Source organism: Schistocerca gregaria, chromosome 6, assembly GCF_023897955.1.
Source record: "Schistocerca gregaria isolate iqSchGreg1 chromosome 6, iqSchGreg1.2, whole genome shotgun sequence".
In the NCBI taxonomy this organism is placed as follows: domain Eukaryota; kingdom Metazoa; phylum Arthropoda; class Insecta; order Orthoptera; family Acrididae; genus Schistocerca; species Schistocerca gregaria.
Window position 1 is genome coordinate 253,473,932 of NC_064925.1, and position 26,503 is coordinate 253,500,434.

General features: G+C 40.8%; 1 protein-coding gene across 1 annotated transcript in view; it reads left to right on the forward strand.

Moving 5' to 3' along the window:
* LOC126278437 (UBX domain-containing protein 1-like) overlaps positions 1–26,503 on the forward strand; it is a 73,172-nt gene that overhangs the window by 41,873 nt on the left and 4,796 nt on the right. Inside the window, exons 5-6 of the mRNA XM_049978553.1 lie at positions 16,925–17,168; positions 23,687–23,867. Coding sequence (XP_049834510.1) covers positions 16,925–17,168; positions 23,687–23,867 — 425 coding nt within the window. The remainder of the gene's footprint in view (positions 1–16,924; positions 17,169–23,686; positions 23,868–26,503) is intronic.

Below are 26,503 nucleotides of genomic sequence, written 5' to 3' on the forward strand. Positions count from 1 at the left end.
TAATGCCAATGTATAACACTTAACACAAAACTCTTGATAATATATTTTACACTGAATACTGCGCAAATTTCAACACCAGGAAGTGTAACAAATACAGTAAAGCCCTTTTTTTTTTTTACATTTTTCAGTGGACTTACCTAAAAGAGGTATGAAATACTGGAAATGAGAGAAAACATAATAAGCTGTAAATCTTTGCCTGTTGCTCTCTGTTTGCAGACTGCCAACCTTAATGTTGTAACCAATGTTGTGTTACAAGTTGTATTTACCATAATTTTGTAGTGGTTATTAATAATTATTTCACATTAGAACACAGATGTCATTTAATGTAGTTTCACAAAAGATTTTTGCTTCCGCGCTCTATTTACACCATTGTACATGGTCGGAACGAAGAAGGAAATGCGCATTTGTGTATGTTAGCACTTGTCCACTGTTTCCACGATAATCACAAAGGCAGTGTCTGATTGCTGACACACACAAATGTGTGTGTGGTTTCCCTCTTCGTTCCCGTCGTTTCCAATGGTGTAAATAAAACACAGAAGCAAAAGTCTTTCATGAAACCAGATTAAAATGATATTAATGTTCTAATGGGAAACTTAATACTGATAATAATTATAAAATTATGGTAAATAAAACTTGTAACACAATAGTAGTTAAAAATCTGAAGCTGCCAGTCTTCGTAAACAGAGAACAGTGGATACAAAATCTGCAGCTTGTTGCTGACAGGAGGTCACTCCGTTCAGGAACATCTCGGGTCAGAAAGAGGGCAGAAATTGTTGTTATGTTACGCAGCATCTTGAGAATTGTTTACGTCTGTCATCAGGTTGTACCAATCTAAGACAGCACACCTAGTATGGATTAGCGTATTTCACACAGAAGTAACAATGATTCATGAAAGACCATTATTGAGATGGCCATGTTCAAAAGTGGTGTTTATTTGTATAAATGACCATGGAATTAAATTAAAGCTTTTGTAATACAACACAATTAGCAGAAGGAAGGTTGCTACTAGAATAACTATTGTCAGATCGTGTTTATCATTAGGGCAGTGACTCAGCATACTTTCCAGACTTTCAAACACTGTGAACCTATAATACAGCCATTCATGACCCAACATGCTGTCAACTAAAATCTTGCTTACCACACTAATGGTGCATTAAACAATCAGTAACTTTCCATATCGTGTGTGTTTTCTGCTTAGTTCCAAATCTGACTTTGAGCAGGAGTATGATGTGCATTTTGCAGAAAACTGTTTGAAAATCCATATTAATGGCCGTGATAACATCAGAGAAAACTTCAAATGCAGGAAATGTTACATGAATAATTAATGATGGGAAAGCAGTGTGTTGAGAGAATAGGACATCTGTTAGGACCAACAAAAATAAATGAGAAAAGTGGGAAAACATAAAATTGGGGAACTTAAAAACGGAGTTTTATTGTACTAAATTTTTTCTTATTGTGTGTATACAATATGATAGAAAGCATATGTGATTAATTTTACATAAAAACACAGTAAATGGGACAGATTAAAAAAAATTACTTCAATAATTAAATTATGAAATGGAACTTAAATTTGCACAAAACTCTAGGAACCTAAGCAATCTGAAAATAACATACTTATGATTTTTTAAAATATTCAAGCAGGCTTGCTTGTTTTCTGTTTCTCCTAGACTCTATGGCAATCATTTCTTGCTCCAAATGAGCAAGTTGAACTACTGTTCTGTCCTCAAGTCTATGGGCCATCATGTACCTCCTGAATGTTTCAAAGGCTTCAGCTGCCTTAGTATATGAGGGCACAGGGTCATCTTCCTTGTCACTGTCACTTTCACTATTACTCTCCAAGCTTCTCTCTGCAGTCAGCTCCTCAATACTTTGTGCTCCTGTGGTTGCCACGTTGTCATCCACAGCCACAAAGTCCTCAAAAGTGACAGAATCACTGCCTATTAATTGGTGAAACTCTGTCAAATCACTTGCAACTTCTTCCACGGGAGCTGCCATCTCATTCTCACGGAATCCCGCTTTTGTGAAACAGTTTTTAATAGTTTCAGCACTTACTTCCCTCCACAAGTACACAATTAAATTTATTGCCTGTAAAATGTTCAGTTTAAGTTGTGACCTTTGCTGGCTTCCCGGTTTTCTTTGGTCCATCAAATTCAAGGCCTTTTTTACAAGGGCTGTCCTATATTGAACCTTAAGGGCGTGTATTATGCCCAAGTCTAAAGGTTGCAGACGGCTGGTGCAGTTGGGTGGCAGGAAAATTACTTTAACATTTCTCAGAAAGGGTACGTCTGGTGGATGTGCCGCACATCCATCCACAAACAGTAGCACTTTTCTTGCTGCACTCCCCATTTTGGCGTCAAATTCTCTTAGAAAACGTAAAAATATTTCACTCGTCATCCATGCCTTGGCATTGTTTGTATATTTGCACGGAAACGTGGAAATGTTTTTGAAGCACCTCGGATTTTTTGGCTTCCCGATAACCAAAGGTTTCAGTTTTTCACTGCCATCAGCGTTTGTACACAACAAAACGGTAAGACGTTCCTTGCTCTTCTTACCGCCATGGCAATTTTCCCCACGAAAAGTAAATGTCTTATTCGGCATTAAATTGAAAAATATGCCGGTTTCGTCAGCGTTATAAATGTCACGCAGTTTGTAGCCCTGTATCAGATTAGGGAGAGTCTGTATCCATTGAGCTACAGTTGGTTCGTCTACACTTTTACTTTCTCCACATTCTGATTTGTACACAACACCATGACGCTGTCGAAATTTATCAATCCATCCATTGGACGCTTTAAAATTGTCCATTCCTAATTGAAGTGATATTTGAAGCGCCTTCTCCTTCAAAATAGTTCCGTTTATAGGAATGTTTGCAGCACGTGCTTGCTGAAACCAAGTTAATAAAACTTTCTCCATTTCGTCGTAAGTCGATTGTTTCAAACGCATACGTTTCGAATTTCCACAATTCTCAAACCCTTCCATTATCGACAATCTCTTTTTCATAATAGTGTTGAGTGTTGAAGGGGCCAGTCCCAATTGCTTCGCTAGCTCCACGCGACTCACGCCAGGAGATGCCTCCACTTTTTTAATAATAGAAACCTTCTCTTCCAGAGAAATATTCTTCCGCTTTTCACCCAAGTCCACTGATGAAAGCTTTAAAAAAACGTTATATCGAAGACACACACTTACTAGGCACACGAACTGTTTGCTGCTCAGCTAACACAACACGCTACTAAGTACTAATACAAAGCATCGACTGAAATGGCGCCAAAAAGATCGCAAGCAGAATGTGCATCACATGTCACGTGACCAGGTTTTGCCGCTGACATATGAAATACGCTGAGCCCGGGCTTTCCGAGCCAGTGCAAACTGTGAAACCACATAACGGAAAACGATGCGTCCATATCCAGTTACTTAAACGCTATAAAGAGGTAAATAATTGACCTGGGTTCCAAAAACATGAGCATTACATGGAGGAAACTGTAATATAGAGGAAACACAGTAAAGAGGAAAATTTAACATTGTTTATATGGGTCTTTAGTCGGGACCGTAAAAAACGGACGTAACATAGAGGAAAACATTATATGGAGGAACGTTATAAAGAGGTTTTACTGTATACCCTGTTAGTCCTATTGGTAAAGATCTCACACATTTGAGCAATATTCTAGAACCAGTTGCACTAGTGATTTGTCAGTAGTCTCCATTGTACGCTTATTGCACTTCCCCAGTATTCAGCCAATAAAACAAAGTCTACGGCCTGTGTTAACCACGACTGAGCCTATGTGATCATTCTATTTCATATCCCTACAAATCATTAAATACAAGTTTTTGTATGAGTTGGCCAGTTCCAACAGTGACTCATTGATATTATAGTCAGAGGATGCTGTGTTTTTTTCGTTTTATAAAGTGTACTATTTTACATTTCCAAACAATTTATTGAAGTTGCTAATCTGCACACCACTTAGAAATCTTATTAAGGTCTGACTGAATATTTATGCAAAATAACATTGGATAGATTAAAAATCTACTCACCAAGCGGTGGCTGAACACACACGCAAAGGAAGGTTATAATTAGGCAAGCTTTCGGAGCCAGCAGCTCCTTCTTTATGCAGAGGGATTGAAGGGCAAGGAACAGAGCTGGAGGAAAAGGATTAGAGAGGTCTAGGAAAACGGATAGATTTCATGAAGTCACTCAGAACATCAGGTCAGGGGAGACTTGCCAGACGGGATGAGAAGGAAAGACTGATTGTTGAGGACTGCATCAGACGAGATTTGAAAATCTGAGAGCTTAATTGTGAAAGGCAGAGTAATATGCAAGGCAGAGATTACTGCTTAAACATCGTTCATGAGTTAATAAAGAGTGAAAAACTAAGTGTATTGTACATAACAGAGGTGGAAGGGGGTGCGAAAAACACTATCCTGTGCAAGGTTCTTCATCTCCGAATAACTACTGCAACCTACATCCTTCTGAATCTGCTTAGTGTATTCATCTCTTGGTCTCCCTCTGCGATTTTTACCCTCCACGCTGCCCTCCAGTACTAAATTGGTGATCCCTTGATGCCTCAGAACGTGTCCTACCAACTGATCCCTTCTTCTGGTCAAGTTGTGCCACAAACTTCTCTTCTCCCAATCCCATTCAATACTTCCTCATTAGTTATGTGATCTACCCATATAATCTTCAGCATTCTTCTGTAGCACCACATTTCGAAAGCTTCTATTCTCTTCTTGTCCAAACTATGTATCATCCATGTTTCACTTCCATACATGACTACACTCCATACAAATACTTTCAGAAACGACTTCCCGACCTTTAAATCTATACTCGATGTTAACAAATTTCTCTTCTTCAGAAATGCTTTCCTTGCCATTGCCAGTCTACATTTTATATCCTCTCTACTTCGACCATCATCAGTTATTTTGCTCCCCAAATAGCAAAACTCCTTTACTACTTTAAGTGTCTCATTTCCTAATCTAATACCCTCAGCATCAGCCGACTACATTCCATTATCCTTGTTTCGCTTTTGTTGATGTTCATCTTATATACTCCTCTCAAGACACTGTCCATTCCATTCAACTGCTCTTCCAAGTCCTTTCTGTCTCTGACAGAATTACAATGTCATCAGCGAACCTCAAAGTTTTTATTTCTTCTCCATGGATTTTAATACCTACTCCAAATTTTTCTTTTGTTTCCTTTACTGCTTGCTCAATATACAGATTGAATAACATCAGGGAGAGGCTACAACCCTGTCTTACTCCCTTCCCAACCACTGCTTCCCTTTCATGCCCCTCGACTCTTATAACTGCCATCTGGTTTCTGTACAAATTGTAAATAGCCTTTCGCTCCCTGTGTTTTACCCCTGCCACCTTTAGAATTTGAAAGAGAGTATTCCAGTCAACATTGTCAAAAGCTTTCGCTAAGTCTACAAATGCTAGAAACGTAGGTTTGCCTTTCCTTAATCTTCCTTCTAAGATAAGTCGTAAGGTCAGTATTGCCTCACGTGTTCCAGTATTTATACGAAATCCAAACTGATCTTCCCCAAGGTTGGCTTCTACTAGTTTTTCCATTCGTCTGTAAATAATTCGTGTTAGTATTTTGCAGCTGTGGCTTGTTAAACCGATTGTTTGGTAATTTTCACATCTGTCAACACCTGCTTTCTTTGGGATTCGAATTACTATATTCTTTTTGAAGTCTGAGGGTATTTCGCCCATTTCATACATGTTGCTCACCAGATGGTAGAGTTTTGTCACGTCTGGCTCTCCCATGGCTGTCAGTAGTTCCAATGGAATGTTGTCTACTCCGGGGGCCTTGTTTCGACTCAGGTCTTTCAGTGCTCTGTCAAATTCTTCACACAGTATCGTATCTCCCATTTCATCTTCATCTACATCCTCTTCCATTTCCATAATATTGTCCTCAAGTACATCGCCCTTGTATAGACCCTCTATATACTCCTTCCACCTTTCTGCTTTCCCTTCTTTGCTTAGAACTGGGTTTCCAACTGAGCTCTTGATGTTCATACAAGTGGTTCTCTTATCTCCAAAGGTCTCCTTAATTTTCCTGTAGGCAGTATCTATTTTACCCCTGCTGAGATAAGCCTCTACATCCATACATTTGTCCTCTAGCCATCCCTGCTTAGCCATTTTGCACTACCTGTCGATCTCATTTTTGAGACGTTTGTATTCCTTTTTGCCTGCTTCATTTATTGCATTTTTATATTTTCTCCTTTCATCAATTAAATTCTATATTTCTTCTGTCACCCAAGGATTTCTACTAGCCCTCGTCTTTCTACCTACTTGATCCTCTGCTGCCTTCACTACGTTATCCCTCAAAGCTACCCATTCTTCTTCTACTGTATTTCTTTCCCCCATTCCTGTCAAATGTTCCCTTATGCTCTCTCTGAAACTCTGTACAACCTCTGGTTCTTTCAGTGTATCCAAGTCCCATCTCCTTAAATTCCCACCTTTTTGCAGTTTCTTCAGTTTTAATCTACAGGTCATATCCAATAGATTGTGGTCGGAGACCACATCTGTCCCTGGAAATGTCTTACAATTTAAAACCTGGTTCCTAAATCTCTGTCTTACCATTATATAATCTATGTGATACCTTTTAGTATCTCCAGGGTTCTTCCATGTATACAACCTTCTTTCATGATTCTTAAACCAAGTGTTAGCTGTGATTAAGTTGTGCTCTGTGCAAAATTCTACCAGGTAGCTTCCTCTTTCATTTCTTAGCCCCAATCCATATCCACCTACTACGTTTCCTTCTCTCCCTTTTCCTACACTCGAATTCCAGTCACCCATGACTATTAAATTTTCATCTCCCTTCACTATCTGAATAATTTCTTTTATTTCATCATACATTTCTTCATCATCTGCAGAGCTAGTTGGCATATAAACTTGTACTACTGTAGTAGGCGTGGGCTTCGTATCTATCTTTGCCACAATAATGCGTTCACTATGCTGTTTGTAGTAGCTTACCCGCATTCCTATTTTCCTATTCATTATTAGACCTACTCCTGCATTACCCCTATTTGATTTTGTGTTTATAACCCTGTAGTCACCTGACCAGAAGTCTTATTCTTCCTGCCACTGAACTTCACTAATTCCCACTATATCTAACTTTAACCTATACATTTCCCTTTTTAAATTTTCTAACCTACCTGCCCGTTTAAGGGATCTGACATTCCACGCTTCGATCCGTAGAATGCCAGTTTTCATTCTCCTGATAACGACATCCTCTTGAGTAGTCCCCTCCCGGAGATCCGAATGGGGGACTATTTTACCTCCGGAATATTTTACCCAAGAGGACGCCATCATTTAATCATACAGTAAAGCTGCATGCCCTGGGGAAAAATTACAGCCGTAGTTTCCGCTTGCTTTCAGCCGTTTGCAGTACCAGCACAGCAAGGCAGTTTTGGTTAGTGTTACAAGGCCAGATCAGTCAATCATCCAGACTGTTGCCCTTGCAACTACTGAAAAGGCTGCTGCCCCTCTTCAGGAACCACACGTTCGTCTGGCCTCTCAACAGATACCCCTCCATTGTGGTTGTACCTATGGTATGACTATCTGTATCCCTGAGGCACGCAAACCTCCCCACCAATGGCAAGGTCCATGGTTCAGGATAACAGCTCGTATACGACGTGTCGTTTCACATGTGGCTCTCCCTTTGATAGCAGACGTTTCGCCAGTTATAGGGGTGGTGCAGGTGGTGGTACGAGAGTGCGTAGGCCAAGTCTTGCTATAGGACAGTCCCGAGGGTAGGAGCCATATGGTAGGGAGATGAGTGCAGAAGGATCATAGGGCCTGACAAGAATATTACTGAGATTAGGAGGACAGCAAAAAGCTATTCTAGGTGTTGTGGGTAAAATCTCAGACAGAATGGATCTTGTTTCAGGGCATAATTTCAGGGAGTCATGGCCTCGTCGACGTAGCTGATTAATACAATCTAGACCACGATAATACTGAGGGACCAGTGGTGTGCTCCAAAGTAGTTGGTTGGAGGGATCAACATATCAAAATTGGATGTGATGGCCCAGGAAATCTGCTTTTGAACTAGACTGATGGTTCCAAAATGAGATTTTCACTCTCCAGCGGAGTGTGCGCTGATATGAAACTTCCTGGCAGATTAAAACTGTGTACCCGACCGAGACCCGAACTCGGGACCTTTGCCTTTCGCAGGCAAGTGCTCTACCATCTGAGCTACTGAAGCACGACTCACGCCCGGTCCACACAACTTTACTTCTGCCAGTACATCGTCTCCTACCTTCCAAACTTTACAGAAGCTCTCCTGCGAACCTTGCAGAACTAGCACTCCTGAAAGAAAGGATACTGAGGAGACATGGCTTAGCCACAGGGAGAGGCTGATGGTGTTATTACGTCCACTGAAGGCTGAGGTGAGAATGGTGGTGTATTCCTGTAAAAGAGTCTGCATCTGAACAAATACGTTTGCCTCAAATGCCAAGGCTGTATGGGAGGAAATGTTTCAAATGGAAAGAATGGCAACTGTCAAAATGTAAGTTCTGTTGTTTTTAGCAGGTTGAATGTAGACAGAATGTAACTGGCTTTCAGTGAGAATGAGATCAACATCAAGGAAAGTGGCACAGTATTTGGAATAGGTCCATGTGAAATTTAATTGGGAAAAGGTATTCAAAGAGTCCAGGAATATTAACAGGTCAGCCTCACCATGGCTCCATATGGTAAAAAATGTCATCATCAAATCTAAACCAAACCAGGGGCTGAAGACTTACGGATCCCAGGAAAGCCCCCTCCAAATGACCCATGAAAAGATTGGCATAGGAAGAAGCCATCTTGGTTCCCATGGCCATACCCCTGATCAGTTTGTATGTCTGCCTCACAAAGGTGAAGTAGTTGTTAGTAAGTATGAAGTTGATCAAAGTTAGTGGTAAGGACGTCACAGGTTTGGAAGCAGGTGGATGCTGACTGAGGAAGTGTTCAGTAGCAGACAAACCATATATATGGGCGATGTTGGTATAAGGAGAGGTAGCATCAGTGGTGACAAGCAAGGTGTGTGGTGGAAGTGGGACGGGCACGGATTTCAAGACGGTCTTGGAAATGGTTGGTGTTAGTCCTTGTGAGGGGCTTGAGGGTTTAAGGAGAGACTGCAGGTCAGTTTGAATCACAGGAATGGGATCTTATTATTCTCTAAATAATTGCTTGATTTTGTTGATTATTTATGCAGTTTCTTTCAGGCAGTACTTTGGTGTAGATAACTGCATCATCTGCAAAAAGTATAAGGTTACTATTAATATTGTCTGTGAGATCATTAATATGCAACATGAACATCAAAGGATCCCAACACACTTCCCCAGGGACCACCTGAAATTACTTCTACGTCTGACTATGATGACATGCTGCATCCTTCTTACCAAAAAGTCCTCATTCCAGTTGCTAATTTCAATTGACATCACATATAATCATACTTTTGGCACTAAGCATAGGTGTGGTACTGAGTCAAATACTTTTCAGAAATCAAGAAATATTGCAATCTGCCAACTGCTTTGATCCAAAGCTTTCGGTTTGTCATGTGAGAAAAGTTCGATTTGGGTTTCACATGACCAATGTGTCCAGAATCCATGCTGGTTGGCATAGAGGAGATCATTCTGTTTGAGATACCTCAGTATGTTTGAGCTCCAAATATGTTCTAAGACTCTACAACATATTGATGTCAAGGGTATTGAATGTTAAGTTTTGTGGATCACTTCTACTACCCTTATTGTAGATGGGTGCGACCTGTGCTTTTTTCCAAGAACTGAGCACAGCTTTTTGCTCAAGGGATCTATGATAGTTTATAATTAGAAGAAAGGCTAACTTGGCCACAAATTCAGTACAGAATCTGATAGGGATTCCATCGGGCCCTGGAGCTTTGTTCCATTTTAACGATTTCAGTTGTTTCTCAACACCACTGACAGTAATACTTATTACATTCAACCTTTCAATTGTTTCTAGGATTAAATTGAAACACTTCTCAGTTCCTTTGTAAAGGAACATTTGAAAATAGTGTTTAGCTTGTCACATACCTGGAAGGTAGGACTGCCTGTACAAACTAGGGGCTAATGTTTTATCTACCCGATGTTATTAATACCATAACGCAAAGTGCAGCTACACACACTCGAGAGAGAGAGAGAGAGAGAGTATATCATAAACACAAAACTGCAAGTTCAATTTAGAAAACCTATATTAGATAATGTACAAATCTCTGAAAAGTATTTTGATGCATATATTATATATAAACTACAAAAATTGCAAGACTTTTACCCATATGACAGAGACAAAAGCAGTCTGGTAACATTTGTTCTACTCGTAGCCTCCAGAAGTGGATACATCCATCATGACGCTGTATGCAGGACCAGGACTTGTCTGAAAAGATGTGGTGCCACTCTAGGTTCCATTGTTGTCAGTTGGCTTGCGCCTCTCTGCTGCGACACCAGGGGAAGTTGCAACAAATGTCACCTGTCAGTCATTGCTGCTCCAGGCATCATCACAATGTCCACGTGGATAGCTGTGTTGCTGCAAATAAGTCAATTTCCTGACACATAGTCAGAATGTCAGTGGTGTTACACCTACATACTTTGTGTGGTTGTGCTATGCATATGCAAGAATGAAGTGAAATTCATGCCAGTTTGACACTTGTTGCATTACGCACACTTGTACAGGCTTCAGAGGCAGATCATTTTCTTGCTGTCGATTTAGCATTATGTTGTAAAATTCGAATTTTATTTTCAGAATGAACTAAATTGTTTATATTATTTGTAGTTCATAGTCGAGTCACTTGCCCTGGGTCTCCAAGAAATTAGAGTACGAAGGTAAACGAAAGGAGTTCAAAGGCCTCATAACACACTGCAATAGTCTCGAGTGATGAATCAGATGATAACCAAAATACAAATGGCAGAAATGTCTAACAAGGAACCCCATGAGTGTAAAGTTGCAAGTTCAGTCTTTAGCCAGGCTCGGTTGAAAGTGGTGTGTTAACAGTTATGACGGAAAAAATGTTAGCTGCTAATTACTCACCATGTGCATCAGGAGGGTGATAGAAAATTAGTTTTTAGGAAGTGCAGAGATCAACCTCCTGTGGGATGTATTTACTACACTTCACAAAATGGACATCATTGACATTCAAGAAATGTTCAAAACAAACCATTAACTTGCTTCATGAACACCAAATTAAAAATGCTGTACCGCAGTGATCACAAAGATTTGTACCATCAAGATCGAAAGCGAACTGAGCAGGACGTTCAGTTTATGTACCTACTCTTAAAGAGTGCATATGCTGGATGTAAATACACTGGGATAACCGGAAAATCACTTCAGGACAACCAGGAAATCTGTGAAAAACACGTGAATTTTTTCATCTTGTTCACCTGTACACCGTGATATAGTATCATATTGGTGTAATGGGGTGATGAGAAGTGATGTAATGTCAAGGCGTGCATCCAAATGCGAAACATTCTGTCTTGTAGTTTATCATGAAACTGGCTATCCTTTAAGGCTTTGCTGCAGGTAGTGTGATAATATGTTTTATAGGAACGGAGGGAGAAAAATCCAGAGATTGAATTTGTCCAGTGGTTCCAGGTGGTATGAATTGCTGTCACACACTTTTGAGGAGAGATAGTTTGCTCTAAAGGAGTATGGTTTTTGCACACAGACCAAGAATCAAGCAAAAGCAAATTATTTTCTCTAGCTATTGGCCAAAAGCAGTGCTCATACCAGTTTTCTTATGCCCTTTTCCAACTTTTGCTTGCTGTGATGTAAATTTTCCTACTGTCCTTGCAAGATCACATACTCGAGAACTGATATAACTTTCCAGCCAATTTACCATCCAGATTAATAGTTGGCATAGTTGTTTATGAGTATATCTAGGCATTGACGTTAGTTGATCTTGATATTACTCTCTTGGTACCTCCTATTCCGGGGTTCCTTCCATATGCGTTCGCTCTTCAAATCCCATTCAGTTGGAGTTGAAAACAAATTCCGTACTAAATGATGGGATAAGTTTGTACATCTCGTCTACAAATTTTTCAGGTTGATTCCTTAGTTTGCTGTGCATCATCAAGTTGACATTTTGTCTTAAATCTTGTTGCTTTACGTCTTCCAAATCTGCAGCACTCTTTGAAGTTTGCAATCATCCACTGCTTCCCTTAAAATCTCTGTAATCTCTGTCGTGTGCAATTTGATGTGCATAACGTGCTTGGGGACTCCTTCTGAAAAATTTCACTATTGACTTAACTTTTGCCCTTGTGTCTGTAGTTGGTTCATGGCTTGCTTGCACAATTAAACTCAGTGTATGTGCAAAACAAGGCGCATGCTACCATTTGCACGTCATCACTGCCTACACCAAATTAGGAGCACTATCTGTAATGCAAGCTACAATTTGATTGGTAATACCCCAAGCTGAAGTCACATTTTGTAATTCACTGGAAACGTTTTCAGCTGTATGCTTGTCATGGAATTTAAAACTAGATAACAACTATCACCACAGACTCCAGTTTTGATCAGTGAAGTGAGCAGTCAGTGCAATATAATTCGCATTTTTCACTGATGTCCATCCATCAGTCGTAATGCAGATGTAGGATGCAGCTTGCACTGCAAACCTTACTCACACTAGTGTGTTGTCGAACACTTGAGAGTGTAAACTGTTGGAAAACGTTTTTCTACTGGGAGGTACATAGTTTTCTTTTAATAAATAAGTCATTTTTCTGAACTCTACAGTCTCAACTACATTAAATGGAAGATATTCTTTAACAACAAATCTTAAAACCTGTTCGTCTATTTTGGCTCTTTTGGATGAAGGTACTGGTCTTGTATATCCAGTAATCTTTGCTTGTCTACCACACCTAACCAGCACTGAACCGGTGGAAGTGCTAAGCATTTCTTGCACAAATTGTTCACCTTAACGCACAGGCATAGAAATGGCAGACTCCTGAACAGTTGCTGTGGAAGCTGAATTTTCTCAGGATTGATCTTCATAAAATAATCCCTCCCATACCGGGCTTTGTAAAGCCATAGCTGAAGACAGAAGAACCAACACAAACTGAACTGGAGGCAGGAGAAACGGCAGAAGCAAGTGATACGCTACTGGGATCCTCACATTCACTTAGTATGGATAATATACCCGTCCAGCTGATTTCGATGCACACAAAAGGATTCTTTGTGGAGAATAGCCACATTGACTAAAGACTCACAAATAACGCCACATAATTAGAATAAATAACAAAATATAAGAGAGAAAATTTTGTCCCGCAAGGTGTTTTGAATCGTTATTATAAATCTACCACAGAATTTGAGCTTTCGCAGCCGGCGGCTGCTTCGTCAGGAAAGAGGGAAGGAAAAGGAAAGATGAAAGGATGTGGGTTTTAAGGGAGAGGGTAAGGAGTCATTCCAATCCCGGGAACGGAAAGACTTACCTTAGGGGGAAAAAAGGTTAGGTATATACTCGCGCGCGCGCGCCCACACACACACACACACACACACACACACACACACACACACACATATCCATCACAATGATCTTCCAACTCCTTGAACAACGATTACCATTTACTATTTTCCACCAAAGACAAAATTTGTGACTCCCTGTCTGACATGGATGATGAACTACATAGCTCGACATCTGTTTCAGTATCATTTTCCCTTGTTAAGCACGTATTGTCGTCATCGTACTCCTCATGTCGATCATTTGCACACTCGATGTATGTAACACTGCAGATTCCACTGACTCTTCTTGCAGAAACGCCAATATTTCATATGCTAATTCTTTATGATTATGCGAAACTCCTTGGGTTCCTTTCAACTTCGACAACTGTTGTAGATATAATGCAGTTTTTGCTTTGCTTATCATTGCCATTGCTCTGCTTTGTATCAACACCACTAGAACTGAAACAATGTTTGTGAGTTATTCTTCAACTAAGCAGTTCAGCTATGCTCCGTAGTCTCGTGGTGTGCTCAGCAACAGCTAACTCCAGTCCCACCTCATGTTGCCATTAGCAGCCAAAATTGTGGTTGCATCATAGACAATATGTGAGGCATTGAATGCCACAAATGTCATTAGCCTTTTGCAGCCATAAACTCAAGGGGTTCCTCATAAACCTGCATATTGGTGTGGGTATACCAGTCATACTCTCCAGCAATTCAAGCCGTCACCGAATCTGAACTTGTTGGATAGATGAGGAGACTTACAGAAAACAAAATATGGCAACAAATCAAAAATGTTCATTAATTATCATTCAGTTACAGGTATGTGGAAACATAATCTGCACCATCATTAAGTATAATTTTAATACTTGGCAGGAACAGTTTGGAAAATTTTAAATATCGTAGGTGTCATCCGCTTTTTTTGTTTGAAAGCATCAACATCTAAAGTGTTTATTTTGACAGTCATAAAACTTTAATTACAGTTTTCACAACAGTTGCATCAACACCAAAAGAAAACATGAGACCTCTAAATTATTGACCAATAGACGGGTATCAGAATTCAGCAAAGTATGTGCATTTTTATTTTTTCGTATGTATCTACGTGTTGTGCTTTTCAAGAGTAAAGTATCGTAAATCGCTCATCCTTCTTTTTTCCCCAGCTGGGCTGTGAAGGAGTGGAGAAAGTGTCAGGGACAAGAGAAGTGAGTTGGGGTGGCAGTCATTAAAACAAAGGCATTTTTGATTGCAGCAAGATCTCATTATGGAACTTTGATCACAATCTTTCTGCTCTGACGTAAAATATTTTGCTAACTCCCGTCTGCATAGGGAAAGTGACCATCATAATAAAATAAGGCAATAATATGAAAAGAATAGTTGAGTCATCAAGCGAAAATGCTGTCTCTCAGATAGGCACAACAGAAAGACTTGTCAGCCAAAGCTTTCGGCCAAACAGGCCTTCATCAGAATTAGACAAAACACACACACATACACACCTTTTTGCTGTGCCCTAGCAATTATCCTTGGTTGTCATGACCATGTAGAAAGCAGCGCAGTGGTTGCACCTTAGCTTGTAGATCACATAACTGGTTTCACAGGCAGCCTTGCCTTTGGTGTGGGATAGGTGATGTTTCTCATTATTCCATCCTGGACTTTCCATCGTTTGATTAAAATAAATAAGAGAACTTGAACGTTGCACACACACATTTGTATGTTTATTTTGCCCATGAGCGATTCAAGACAGGGACAGTCAGGTTGAGAAATAATCTGAAAGTGGTTCTTAACAAGCATTGCCAGACACTTAAGTGTGAACTGTAATGTAATCATGTAAATGTAGAAATTAATAAAAAGTTTTATCTGATAATTTAACACTACCTTGGCTCCCATTCCAGAGCCAGTACGAATGCACTTATCACCAGTCAGCTCTGTGCTGTTGTCAAAGCTTTGTACTAAATGTCTCATAAAAGCTAAGAACCATACTTTGCTTTAGTTGCTGCTCTATTCAGTGTTTTTATCACTATCACAGCTCCTACATAAACTTAGCGTAAGGCCTGCTGTTCCAGCTTGAGTGCCCGTCTGTGGGTAGGTGTGGGCAAACAGGTAACATGCAGCAAGCGTACAACCAACTGCTAGCATGTGTGAGCAGGTATGGCCATGCATGTTGCATGTGCAGAATGCACACAATAGGGCTTCCTGGAGGGGGGGTAGCTTAAGCATCCAGCACCTGCTCCCAGGAAGAGTGTCTCCTTACACCACGGGACAGCAAAGGAACATCCTTCCCTGAAGGACTTGAAAGTGTGGTTCCACGTAGCACATATCTTACTGGCTAAGCCAGGAAGTCGTGCTGATGGAAGGGTAAGAGGGCAACCAGTAAGCAAGAATTGTCCAGCCAAGACTTTTTTCTTTCCAGTCGTCAAGATGGGACTCAGGTCTGTGGAGAACTGTCAAAATTAAAACAGTGAAAATATTCTCAGTAAGAACAGTGACATTCAGCTGACTGTGGTTAGATCACAGCTATAATTGGCAAGACACCACTGATTCCATGACTAGCAGTTGTAGTTGGGGGCGGAGCTCAAAGGAGGAACAATCCATCAAGAGATGTTAGCACTTATTTTCAAAGCAATGTTGCTGTCCAGAATTACCGATAAGTGTCTTGAGTGGTGGAAGGAGTCTTAATGCATGAATAAAAAAATATAAATACCTGTTGTGGTTGTTTGCTTAAGGCAGAACCACATTTCCATTTGATATGTAACTGTCTTATAATGATGATGACATGTGACAGAGGTAATTCAATATCTTGGAGCTTTTTCACTTGTTTGAGCTTCTTCTGTAAGTTTTTTTTTTTTATTGGAAAATGATAGTGTTTGTTGTAGACAATAACTTATAGTAGACAATAACTTCCATTCTATAGTGTAGCAACAATTTAAACTTGGACTTTTTCTACATCAGTGTTCCAAAATTCCTGCTTACAAAGTAAGGACATATTCTGGGGTGGATTACTGGACTGAGATGCTCAAGACTAACTGCAACCGCATCAAAGATCCTGAGGATTAACTAGAGTATTGATTGTTGATCAGATGGATTTACCACGAGTACAGATGTGGTTATTCATCATGCTGCTGGAGAAATGGACACACATTCTTTATTCAGTGAATCAATACTTATGGGAAAGTCTTCCTCAGTACTTGAAACCTTGAACCACAAAAGGAGGTTATAAATGCTGTTTATTGCATACAGTGTCTGGAATGAACAGCAGTGGCTGTCAGCATCTTTTGCCCATATGTTTCATGTGCAAACAAGCTGCTGTTACTACAACAAAGCCGGCTACAAAAATTTTCATTTTTTATTGTGACTCAGGAATATATCGTAATTAGTGTAAAATCATAAGATAGTGCATTTCAATAGAACAGTTATTCTGTGGCTATGTGGATCTCTGTTAATGTTCATCACTGTTATTTTTCTCTTTTTATGTTGTACATATTCTTTTATGTCTGTTGTCTTTGACCAGGCTTGAGGAGGAAGAAATGAAAAAGCTGGTGGAACAGCGGAAGCGTGAGAAATTAGAGGAGAAAATGGCTCGGCAGAGAGTCAAGGATCAGATAGAACAGGACAAGATTGCAAGACGCACAAAATTTGCAATGGGCCCAGCGCCAGAAGCTGGAGCTACTTCTCCCACCACATCACCTGTGCCTACGCCAGCATCTCAGGTGCAGCCCCCACCTCCGAAGGATTACACTCAAGCCAAACTGCAGGTATGTGACCATGCATATAACACTAGAGTTTGTCAGACGGAAACTGCATATCCTGTTATAAAGTTTTTATGAAGAAATTTATGATCAGAATTAAGCTAAAATCAAAATAATTACGTAAATTTCTGAATAAATTACAAACAATGCCATTAATATGAGTGAAGCGCGTGTGTGACCATGCAATTGGGTGTGTGATGTGCATGCAGTGCTCAGTGCTTTTTCTGTGTTGTAAGTAGTTGTCTCTGATCTAAGTAGTTGCCTCTGACCATCCCATTGTTTGTAAACTTCAGAGATAATTGAATATTTTAATATGCTATCTACCAAATGACACCAGGAGATGATTGTTTGTACTTGGCATTGGTACAGCCTTTGTTTTATTCATAACATTTAGCTCACTTTCCTATCAACAGTGGATACCCAGTGTGGGCTCCCTAGCTTTTATATTATTAGTGAAATGGCATAGTAATACTGATGTTATAACTGAGGACAGGAAAATCATTTTCTGTCTTCTAATCATCTCCTCCTCTTCCCCCCTCTTCCCCTCCCCCATCACGAGTATTTTCTTCCATTTGTTTTCCTTGTGATCATTCTAAGGCATTTGACTATGCCAGTCACAAAATACAGGATACTTTGAGAAAGCATACCACTGTGGACTTGGCGAAATAGTGACCAACTGACAAATTCTTCTCTCTGAATTGAGAATTGAATCACTTGAGGTGAATACCAAAATGGTTTGCTTTAATGGGTCACAGCCGATTTCCTGCTTCATTCTTGTTCTGATCAAGATGGTCCTTCCTTTCCTTAACAAGTCTATCCTCTTACCCTTTCTTTTTGTCATTTGAATTAATAAGTTATTGTCTGCTAACAGAGGATGCGAATTTACAGTGTCAGTACTAATCTCGTGTTACGGAACAGCTCACTCGCTAGAAAAAGCTGGTGTTAACCACTTTCTTTTGACCTCATCCAGAATAAATTTAGAATCGACTAGTAACCAGCCCCAGCTACACATTGGTAGCACTAAGTATGTAAGGCAGGATGACTTGTCTGTCAGTCCAGTATTAAGTTACATGATCCTTCCTCACTAATCAGCCTCTGTATTAGCAAAAACAATATTAAAATCCCTCAAATTAGCCTTCACATACGGACAGAAAAACAGTGCAGGGGCTTTTAGTAATATATATAGATAAAGCTCAGCAAAAATGACTATATACCTACCAATATGATTATAGAAGCCTTTGAAAGATATTACCTCACATAATGACCAGCACATTTAGAGGTCGTTGTACCCCCCCCCCCCATACTGTAGACTGCTCAATGGTTTGACTCGAGGCAGAAATCCAAATGTACCTCTCTGATCATTGTATCATTGCCGTCAATTGGGCGATAAATGTAGATGCATCCTTAGTGCCCACACGCACTCTTTGTCTCACTTTTGATAGAGTGGTGCTTCCACCCAAGACCAAAGCATGCTATGCATTTATCACAGTCTGACAGTACATTCTGAACCTGATGGGCTGTTACCAGTGTCATTGTTTCAACCACATGTCTTGACGACAGCTGGCCGAATGAGTGACCTGTGGTAGGCATGCACACGAGAGCGATTGTCCACCTCCTCCTGCTCCCAGCTGTATCAACTGCAATGCTGATCATGCTGCCTCCTCTCGAGGTTGTCGCGTGTATCTCGATGAGTGGGCTGTCCAGGAGATCCGGGTAAAGGAAAAAGTTCCTTATCCAGTTGCTCACAAGTTATTTGCTAGTCGCAAACCCTGCTGTCTACTGTCTGGCACTTAACAATACTGTTCTTGCTACATCTCGCTCCATGAAGGACATGGCCACACAGACATGCAATGTCAGACTCACCTCTCAGGTTGGGAAATTGCCCAGTGTCATGGTAGTGTCGCTGTCCCCTCATCCAGCTGTGCAAAAGGCCATCAGACTCTCGCCTCATGGGGCGAAGTTACCAGCTGCATAACAGGCAGGCTGGAAAGGACAGAAGGAATACTCCGGTCGAGACTTCCTATGTCCCCCCAGGCAAGCAACACCTGACTCTTCCTGGGCTAATAAGAAAGGCTTAAAGAAGTCCAACAAAGGCAAACAGTCTTCTAATCTCCTTCACCGACTCTAAAGATCCTAATCAACGGTGTTGCCATGAATTACCTTCACCTGTCCGGCCTCCACATCACAGGTGCACACTTCCAACCGTTTTTCTGCATTGGCTCCCACATGCAGACTGCACAAAGAAGCCAACACTTCTGTGGACCTCTTGGAGCACGATTTCTTGCCTCTGTGCCCTGTAGCAGTGTGTCTTCACAGGCTGGCCCTCAGCAGCCACCAAGGTGACACCACTTCTTTTTTCCTCCTTATGACTCTCCTCCAATGGAACATTTGTGGCCATCGATCCCACAAAGAGGATTTACGGTTGATTTTAGAAAATTGCATCCTCATGACCCTTCGAGCTTTGGCATTTCTTTCTGTTCCATTTTGACATTCTCCCGAGATCAGCATTCCGTCTCATTGGGGAGTGATGCTGCTCATACGGGATGACGTTCATAGTCAACCCATCTCCCTGACTACCCATCTTCAAGCTGTTGAAGTTCGCCTTTTCCTTCCTCACTTGACCTTTTCCATTTGTACCATTTATATCCCTCCATCATTTGATGTCACTTGGGCAGACTTCCTCCAGTTTATTGGGCAGCTACCTCACACATTTGTGCTATTCGGTGACTTTAATATGCGCAATCCCCTTTGAGGTACTCCCGGAACCTGCCAGAGGTGCCCTCGTGGCTAACCTTCGTAATCAACTTAATCTCTCCTGCCTTAACACAGGAGCACCGATGTTCCTTTCCGACTCCTCACACACTTATTCCCCTTTGGACCTATCCTTCTACACTGCCCACCTTGCCCATCGTCTTGAGTGTCTGTGCTTTCTGACACCTACTTGTGTGACCATTTTCTATGTGCTATCCGTTTGTAGACCCCTACCCTACCTGTGTGAACACCCAAATGGCAACTTACTAAAACCGACTCGTGGCTTTACTCCTCCCTGGCAACCTTTGACAAACAAGATTTCCCCAGTTGTGATAACCAGGTGGAATATCTTATAAACGTTTTCCTTATTGCTGCAGAATGTTCCATTCCTTGCACCTCCTCTTTACCATGCCGTGTCCCAGTTCCTTGGTGGAATGAGGCATACCACGCACGACACAATTCACGTGCAGTGACATGCTGTCGTGTCGGTGCATTCTTTGGGATAGCAAAAAACCTAGCTGGATTTTGTTCACTAGTTCTTTTAACAGTTCCACCCCCTCCTCTGTCATGTTGGCCAATGTCCAGCAGCTCTCTGGGACCAATATCTATTCCCCAATTTCTGGCCTGACAGTAGCAGACAGTGTCATTGTGTACCCTGTTGCTATCTCCAACACCTTGGGCCGCAATTTTGTGGAAATTTTGAGCTTTTCCCACTATCACCCTGCCTTCCTCCATCACAAACGAGTAGAGGAGGCTCGGGCAATACCCTTCTCTTCTCAGAATCGTGAGTGCTACAATGCTGCCTTTACTGTGAGGGAGATAGATCATTCTCTCACTTCATTCTGATCCTCCGCCCCAGGGCCAGACACTGTTCACATTCAGATGTTGCAACACCTTTCTCTTGTTGCAAGCAAGCACTTTCTGCTTAATATGTACAACCGCATATGGGCATAGGGCGTGTTTCCCAGATGCTGGCATGAAGCCACTGTCACATCCATACCTAAGCACGGTAAGGGCAAACACCTTCCTTCTAGCTACCACCCCATCTCTCTCACCAGCTGTGTTTGCAAGGTGATGGAACATATGATTCATGCCCAGCTGGTATCGTGTCTCGAGTCTCACAATTTACTAACCACTGCGCATTGTGGATTTCAAGCGCACCATTCGGCAGTTGACCATCGTGTCGCATTGTCCACTCATGTCATGAATGGTTTTCTGTGGAAATCCCAGGCTGTGCCCATAGGTTTCAATTTGGAGAAAGCCTAAGACACGTGCTGGAGGTCTGGTATCCTATGTACTTTTGCACATGGGGCTTTCTTGGCCACCTGCCCCGTTACCTTGGGAAATTTTTAAAAGACTGTTTTTTCAAGGTATGTGTGGATTCTGCTTTGTTGGACACCTTTATCCAGGAAAACGGTGTGCCTCAGGATTGTGTCCTGAGCATTGCCCTCCTTGCTATCACCATTAACCCTGTAATGGCCTCTCTCCCGCCGGGCATCTCCAGCTCCCGATTCGTTGACGATTTTGCCATCTGTTGCAGTTCTCCACAGAGTTGTTTCATTGAGCAGCAGCATCTTCAGCAATGACTCAATTGTCTTTATTCATGGAACATCAACATTGGCTTTTGGTTTTCTGCTGACAAAACCATCTGTATGAACTTCTGGCGACACAATTGGTTTCTCCCTCCGTCTTTGCATCTTGGGCCTGTTGGTCTTCCATTTGTTGAAAATACGAAGTTCCTCAGCCTCATAATCAGTTGGAAAGTTTCTTGGTCCGCTGTACGCGGTCTCTCAGTGTCCTACGTGTGCTCAATGGTACTTCCTGGGGCACAGATCGAACCACCCTCCTCCATTTGTACCGGTCCCTTGTCCATTCGAAACCAGATTTGAGTGCTTTGTTTATGCATCTTCATGTCTGTCCCTCTTACGTTGTCTCTGTACTATCGACCATCGTGGCGTCCATTTGGCCACTGGCACCTTTTACACTAGCCCGGTTGAAAGTCTATATGCAGAAGCTGCTGAACTACCACTGCCCTACCGCTGTGTATTTCTCCTCAGCAGGTAAGCATGCCGTTTGTCTGCCATGCGTGGCCACCCATCCTATGCCGCCTCCTTCTATAACTACTTTGATTCCCAGTATAGGGACTGCCCCTCTTCTCTGTTATCTTCAGGAGTTCACTTTCAGCTCTTGTTCTGGCAGCTTAACTTGACGCAACCTGCAAGGGCAACTCGTGTTCTCCTTGGCCTTCATTTCCTTCTTAAGGACACTGCTCCAGCCGCTCTCTATCCCCTTCAGTTTCACGACCTTCACATGGAACTTCGTGATAGTATCTTTGTGTACAATGATGTCTTTCGGACTGACCGTGGTATCGGGTGTGCCTTCGTCATTGGCGCCAACATTTTTCGGTATCAGCTTACAGCACACTGCTCAGTATTTACAGCAGAACTCTTCACCCTGTATCAGGCCACGGAGTAGTCTGATGCCACAGGCTCTTCAATTGTGTTCTCTGCTCAGACACCCTGAGCACCCTTCGAAGCCTCTGTGTGCTGTACATCGCCTATCCCTTAGTGCAATGGGTCAAGGAAAGGTGTCACTTGCTCCCTCTTAATGGAGCCACTGGGATGTTTATGTGGATTTCTGGTAATGCCAGTCTGACAGAAAACGAGGCTGCAGTCCTTATACCTCAGCTCACCAGTTTTTATCTTCCTTCCGATGATCTCTGTATTGCCATCTGTTAGGAGGTGGTGTCATTTTGGCATTGCCACTGGTCCTCCCTTCATGGGAATAAGCTCCAGGTTATTAAGCCTCTCCTGGCGACTTGGACAAACTCCTCTCAGCCCTCTTGCCGCAAGGAGGTCATTTTAACTAGGTTGCATCTTGGGCACAGCCTTTTTAGCTATCACCATTTGTTAAGTGGCACTCCCCCACCACTTTGTGCCCAAGTTTTAACTGTTTACGTTCGTGTTTGGGTTTGCCATCTGAGTAATCGGCTGTTTTAGCAAATGACTCATAGGCCGTTAACCGCATTTTACTTTTTATCCATCATAGCAAGGTGGTGAAGGCCATTTAGTTTTTTGGATCTCCATTTCTCTATGGGGTATTTTATAGACCTTTTTGCATGTCCCTGCAAAGCCATCTTGTCTTATGTAGATTGGGATTGACATGTAGTCGATTTTTAACTCTATAGTTTTGACATGGGCGTGTATGACCCTAGTTGTTTTTGCACCCTAAAACAAAACATTTAGAGAATTTGTTACTTGAAATAATTAGGTATTTATATAGTTCACTACATTCTCCAGGCCTTCTCATCGAGATCATTTCAAACATTGTAGGTATTCGTTCCATATATTCTTTTACATGGACACATGTATTATGTTTAGCGGAATCAACTCCTAAAACAATTTACTCATGTTAAAAATGTTTACTGTTCTGTTGCCTAAATTATATATGAAATGTTACCAGGACCCACTTTTCACAAATGTTTTGAGCCAGTAGGGAAGCTGATAACTTCTTCCATGTGTACCCCCTAACGAAGATTCTGGATTTGTTAGTACACTTCACATCCTTTGATCCTCAGTTTTCTTTTCTGCTACCACATGTACATTTTCTATTACCTTTCCCATTGTGTTTTCACCTTTTAGACTAGCCTGTCTGTATCTGGCAGTTGACAACCAAACTTGACGTTTGCAGACAGAAGAGAATTCCTTTTTGAGTACTTGAATTTCATATTCAGCAGATTTTGAAAATAAATTGTTTATCTTTTTATGTTTCAGATAAGATTAACAAATGGACAAGCCCTCACACAAACGTTTGGAGCAAAAGAACAGTTGGCAGCAGTTAGATTGTATGTTGAGTTAAACAGGACAGATGGAGCTGGACCATTCTCTCTAATGACAAATTTTCCTAAGAAAATATTTACAGATGATGACTACAATAAATCGTTGGAAGCTCTTGGTAAAGTGTTAAGTTTATTTTTATTATTACAGAGAATAAGTGTGGTATATGTTTCGGAACTTATCCATTAAGATCTCTAGCATAAATTGTATGCTTGTTAATTGATTGATAGTGTGATGTTTAAATTGGCTATCCAGTTGGGCCGCAATGCTGAGGAAATGTAGCTCTTGTTTGTCTTACTCTATCCTGTACAAAGTGTAATAGAAAAGTAATGAGTCTGACTTTTATCTACTAAAGTTTTTATTGTTTTCAAACAATAACTTTGTTCCCTTCAAAGTAGTTCTCTTCAGAAGCTATTTGCCAGTGGAGTCATCATGTCCATTCTTGCTAGTAACACTGAAAGGTTTTAATTATTAGAGCTTTTAATATGTTGGTCATATTCTTTTGAATATTCTTCAGAGTCCCAAAATGATGCCCTTTTGACATTTTTCAATTTTGGGAAAATAAAAATGTCACAAGGACCCAGTTGAGGTAAATAGGTGGACGGGGGGGGGGGGGGGGGGGGGCTGTGGACCAACAGGGATGTCTTTAGAGGGCAAAAATTCTGTGATGGGAGTAGTCTTGTGGCGTGGCCATTGTCATGTTGCAGCATCCACTTATCTGCAGTGTCTGGTCTCACTCGATTCAACCCTTATCTGAGCCTTTTAAGAACATCTTCGTAAAACACTTGATCGTCAGTCTGTCCTGGAGGTACAATCTCAGAAGAGCACGCACATGTTCAACATTTTCATCAGTTTTTGAAGTTGAAGCTCTCCCTGAGTGATGTTCATCTTCAATTTGCTCTCGGCCTTCCAAAAATTATTTGTGCCAGCAAACTTCTACTCTTGATGAAGATTGTTCCCCATAGGCCTGTTTCAACTTTTCAAAGGTATAACTCACAGATTCTCTAAGTTTCACATACAATTTGATGGCGTAGTGTTGCTCTAAATTCCACTTTTCCATTTTTGTAACATGCAAGAGAAACACAACTTCACTAATGGCACTCTCAAAAATCGCATGATGGCCATACGGAGCTGAAACTCAGGCTGAGCATCTGGTAAGGATGAACACACAGGTCTACACAAGTAGAACAACACAACATTGCCCGATAGCTCACAGTGGTGTCAGTCTCATGACTTTTCACACATGCCTCATATTTTTTCAGTTGATTCCAAATGCCAGTGTTTGTTTTCCAACTTATTTAGGTTTGTTATGAGCACCATTTAAGGTGCTAATATACTTTATAACAGCTGTGAGTAGTTAGATTTCATGGATGACAAATCCAGAATTTGTTCTCGACACATTCCCCATTAACAAGAGAAATTGAGGTGCTGAAGATTTGCTTTACTAAAATGTTACTAGAGGTATAACACTTTTTTAAAAAAAATTCTGAAGCTATCAAAATAGAATGTTTCAGTGATAAGATTTGGTGGCACATAGTTATTGTCACTCCATGACGATGTAGTGTCACTGAAATTAATTGCTTTGATCATGTCATGTTCAAAACTGATTTCCTTAACTTGCTTCGTATTGAATTTGCAGTGACTTGAAATGTTTCAGTTGTAATTTGCATAAAAAAAGAAAATATTTACATACATCAATAATGTTATTGTCAAATAAGGTGTTTCATGAGCAGGTTGATGACTCCAGCTTGTTATGTTTCTATTCATCTTCATTCGTGAGTATGGACACTGTGTGAAAATGAAACAAGAAACTGTGATGGAAGCAAAGAAACTGTCATGGAAGCAGCACAATGATAAAAATAATGCACATCAAATGTGGGAAAGCCGTCTTTAAAGTCCCAATTTCCTTAATGAGCCCAAACAATTGTGAACATATAATAATTGCTCCTAACTTCATTGTGGTTGTACCTGTTAGTTCATTTACAAGAGAACAATAATGCATACGCCCTGACAAGTTTTTGTAATTTTGATAGGTAAGAACTGGTATTCTGTTACAAAGACCTTTACTTTAGCCCACTACTGTGGAATAATACTGCAGCAATAAAACATAAATGAGAGAATAACACCAAAATAAAACTTCAGTTGCAAAGAAAATGCACTATTTACATCCAAAAAATGCAGTGCATACTCAAGCTTCTGGCGTCAGCAAAATGTGTCACAGACTAAGCAATACCTTGTAATAATAAATTGCTATGCGTTTTTCTTGTGAACCTTGTTTCGATGAGGATGATGTCACAACTGTTTACACTTCAAACAAGTGGCAGGAAAATATTGCAAGTGGTGGTTTGAGAAGTATACCTTTCAAAGTAACTTTCGTTTTAGACAAGATGAATTTGTGATGCCTTTCTTAAATCACAGAGCGTTAGACTCTCATTCAAAATTTAACACTGAGAGACAGGTGCTTAGAAAGATTTTGGGTTCCAAAAGACCAACCAATTATACCATTACTTAAAATTTTACTGGCACAGTTGTGTTTCATGTCTTAAAGGGTAAAAAATGCTAAAAAGACCAAATTTAAAGGTTAGTTTGTCACATTTCTTTTAATACTATCATGGTTTACAAATTATGCAGAAAGATTGGCAAAAGTATAATTATTCTTCAAAAAAAAACTGCGAATGAGCAGTTTCACACATAACACGTTTTTATGCAAAAGTTGACAGAACGTCTATTCACCCAGGTAGCCTTGAAATGTTT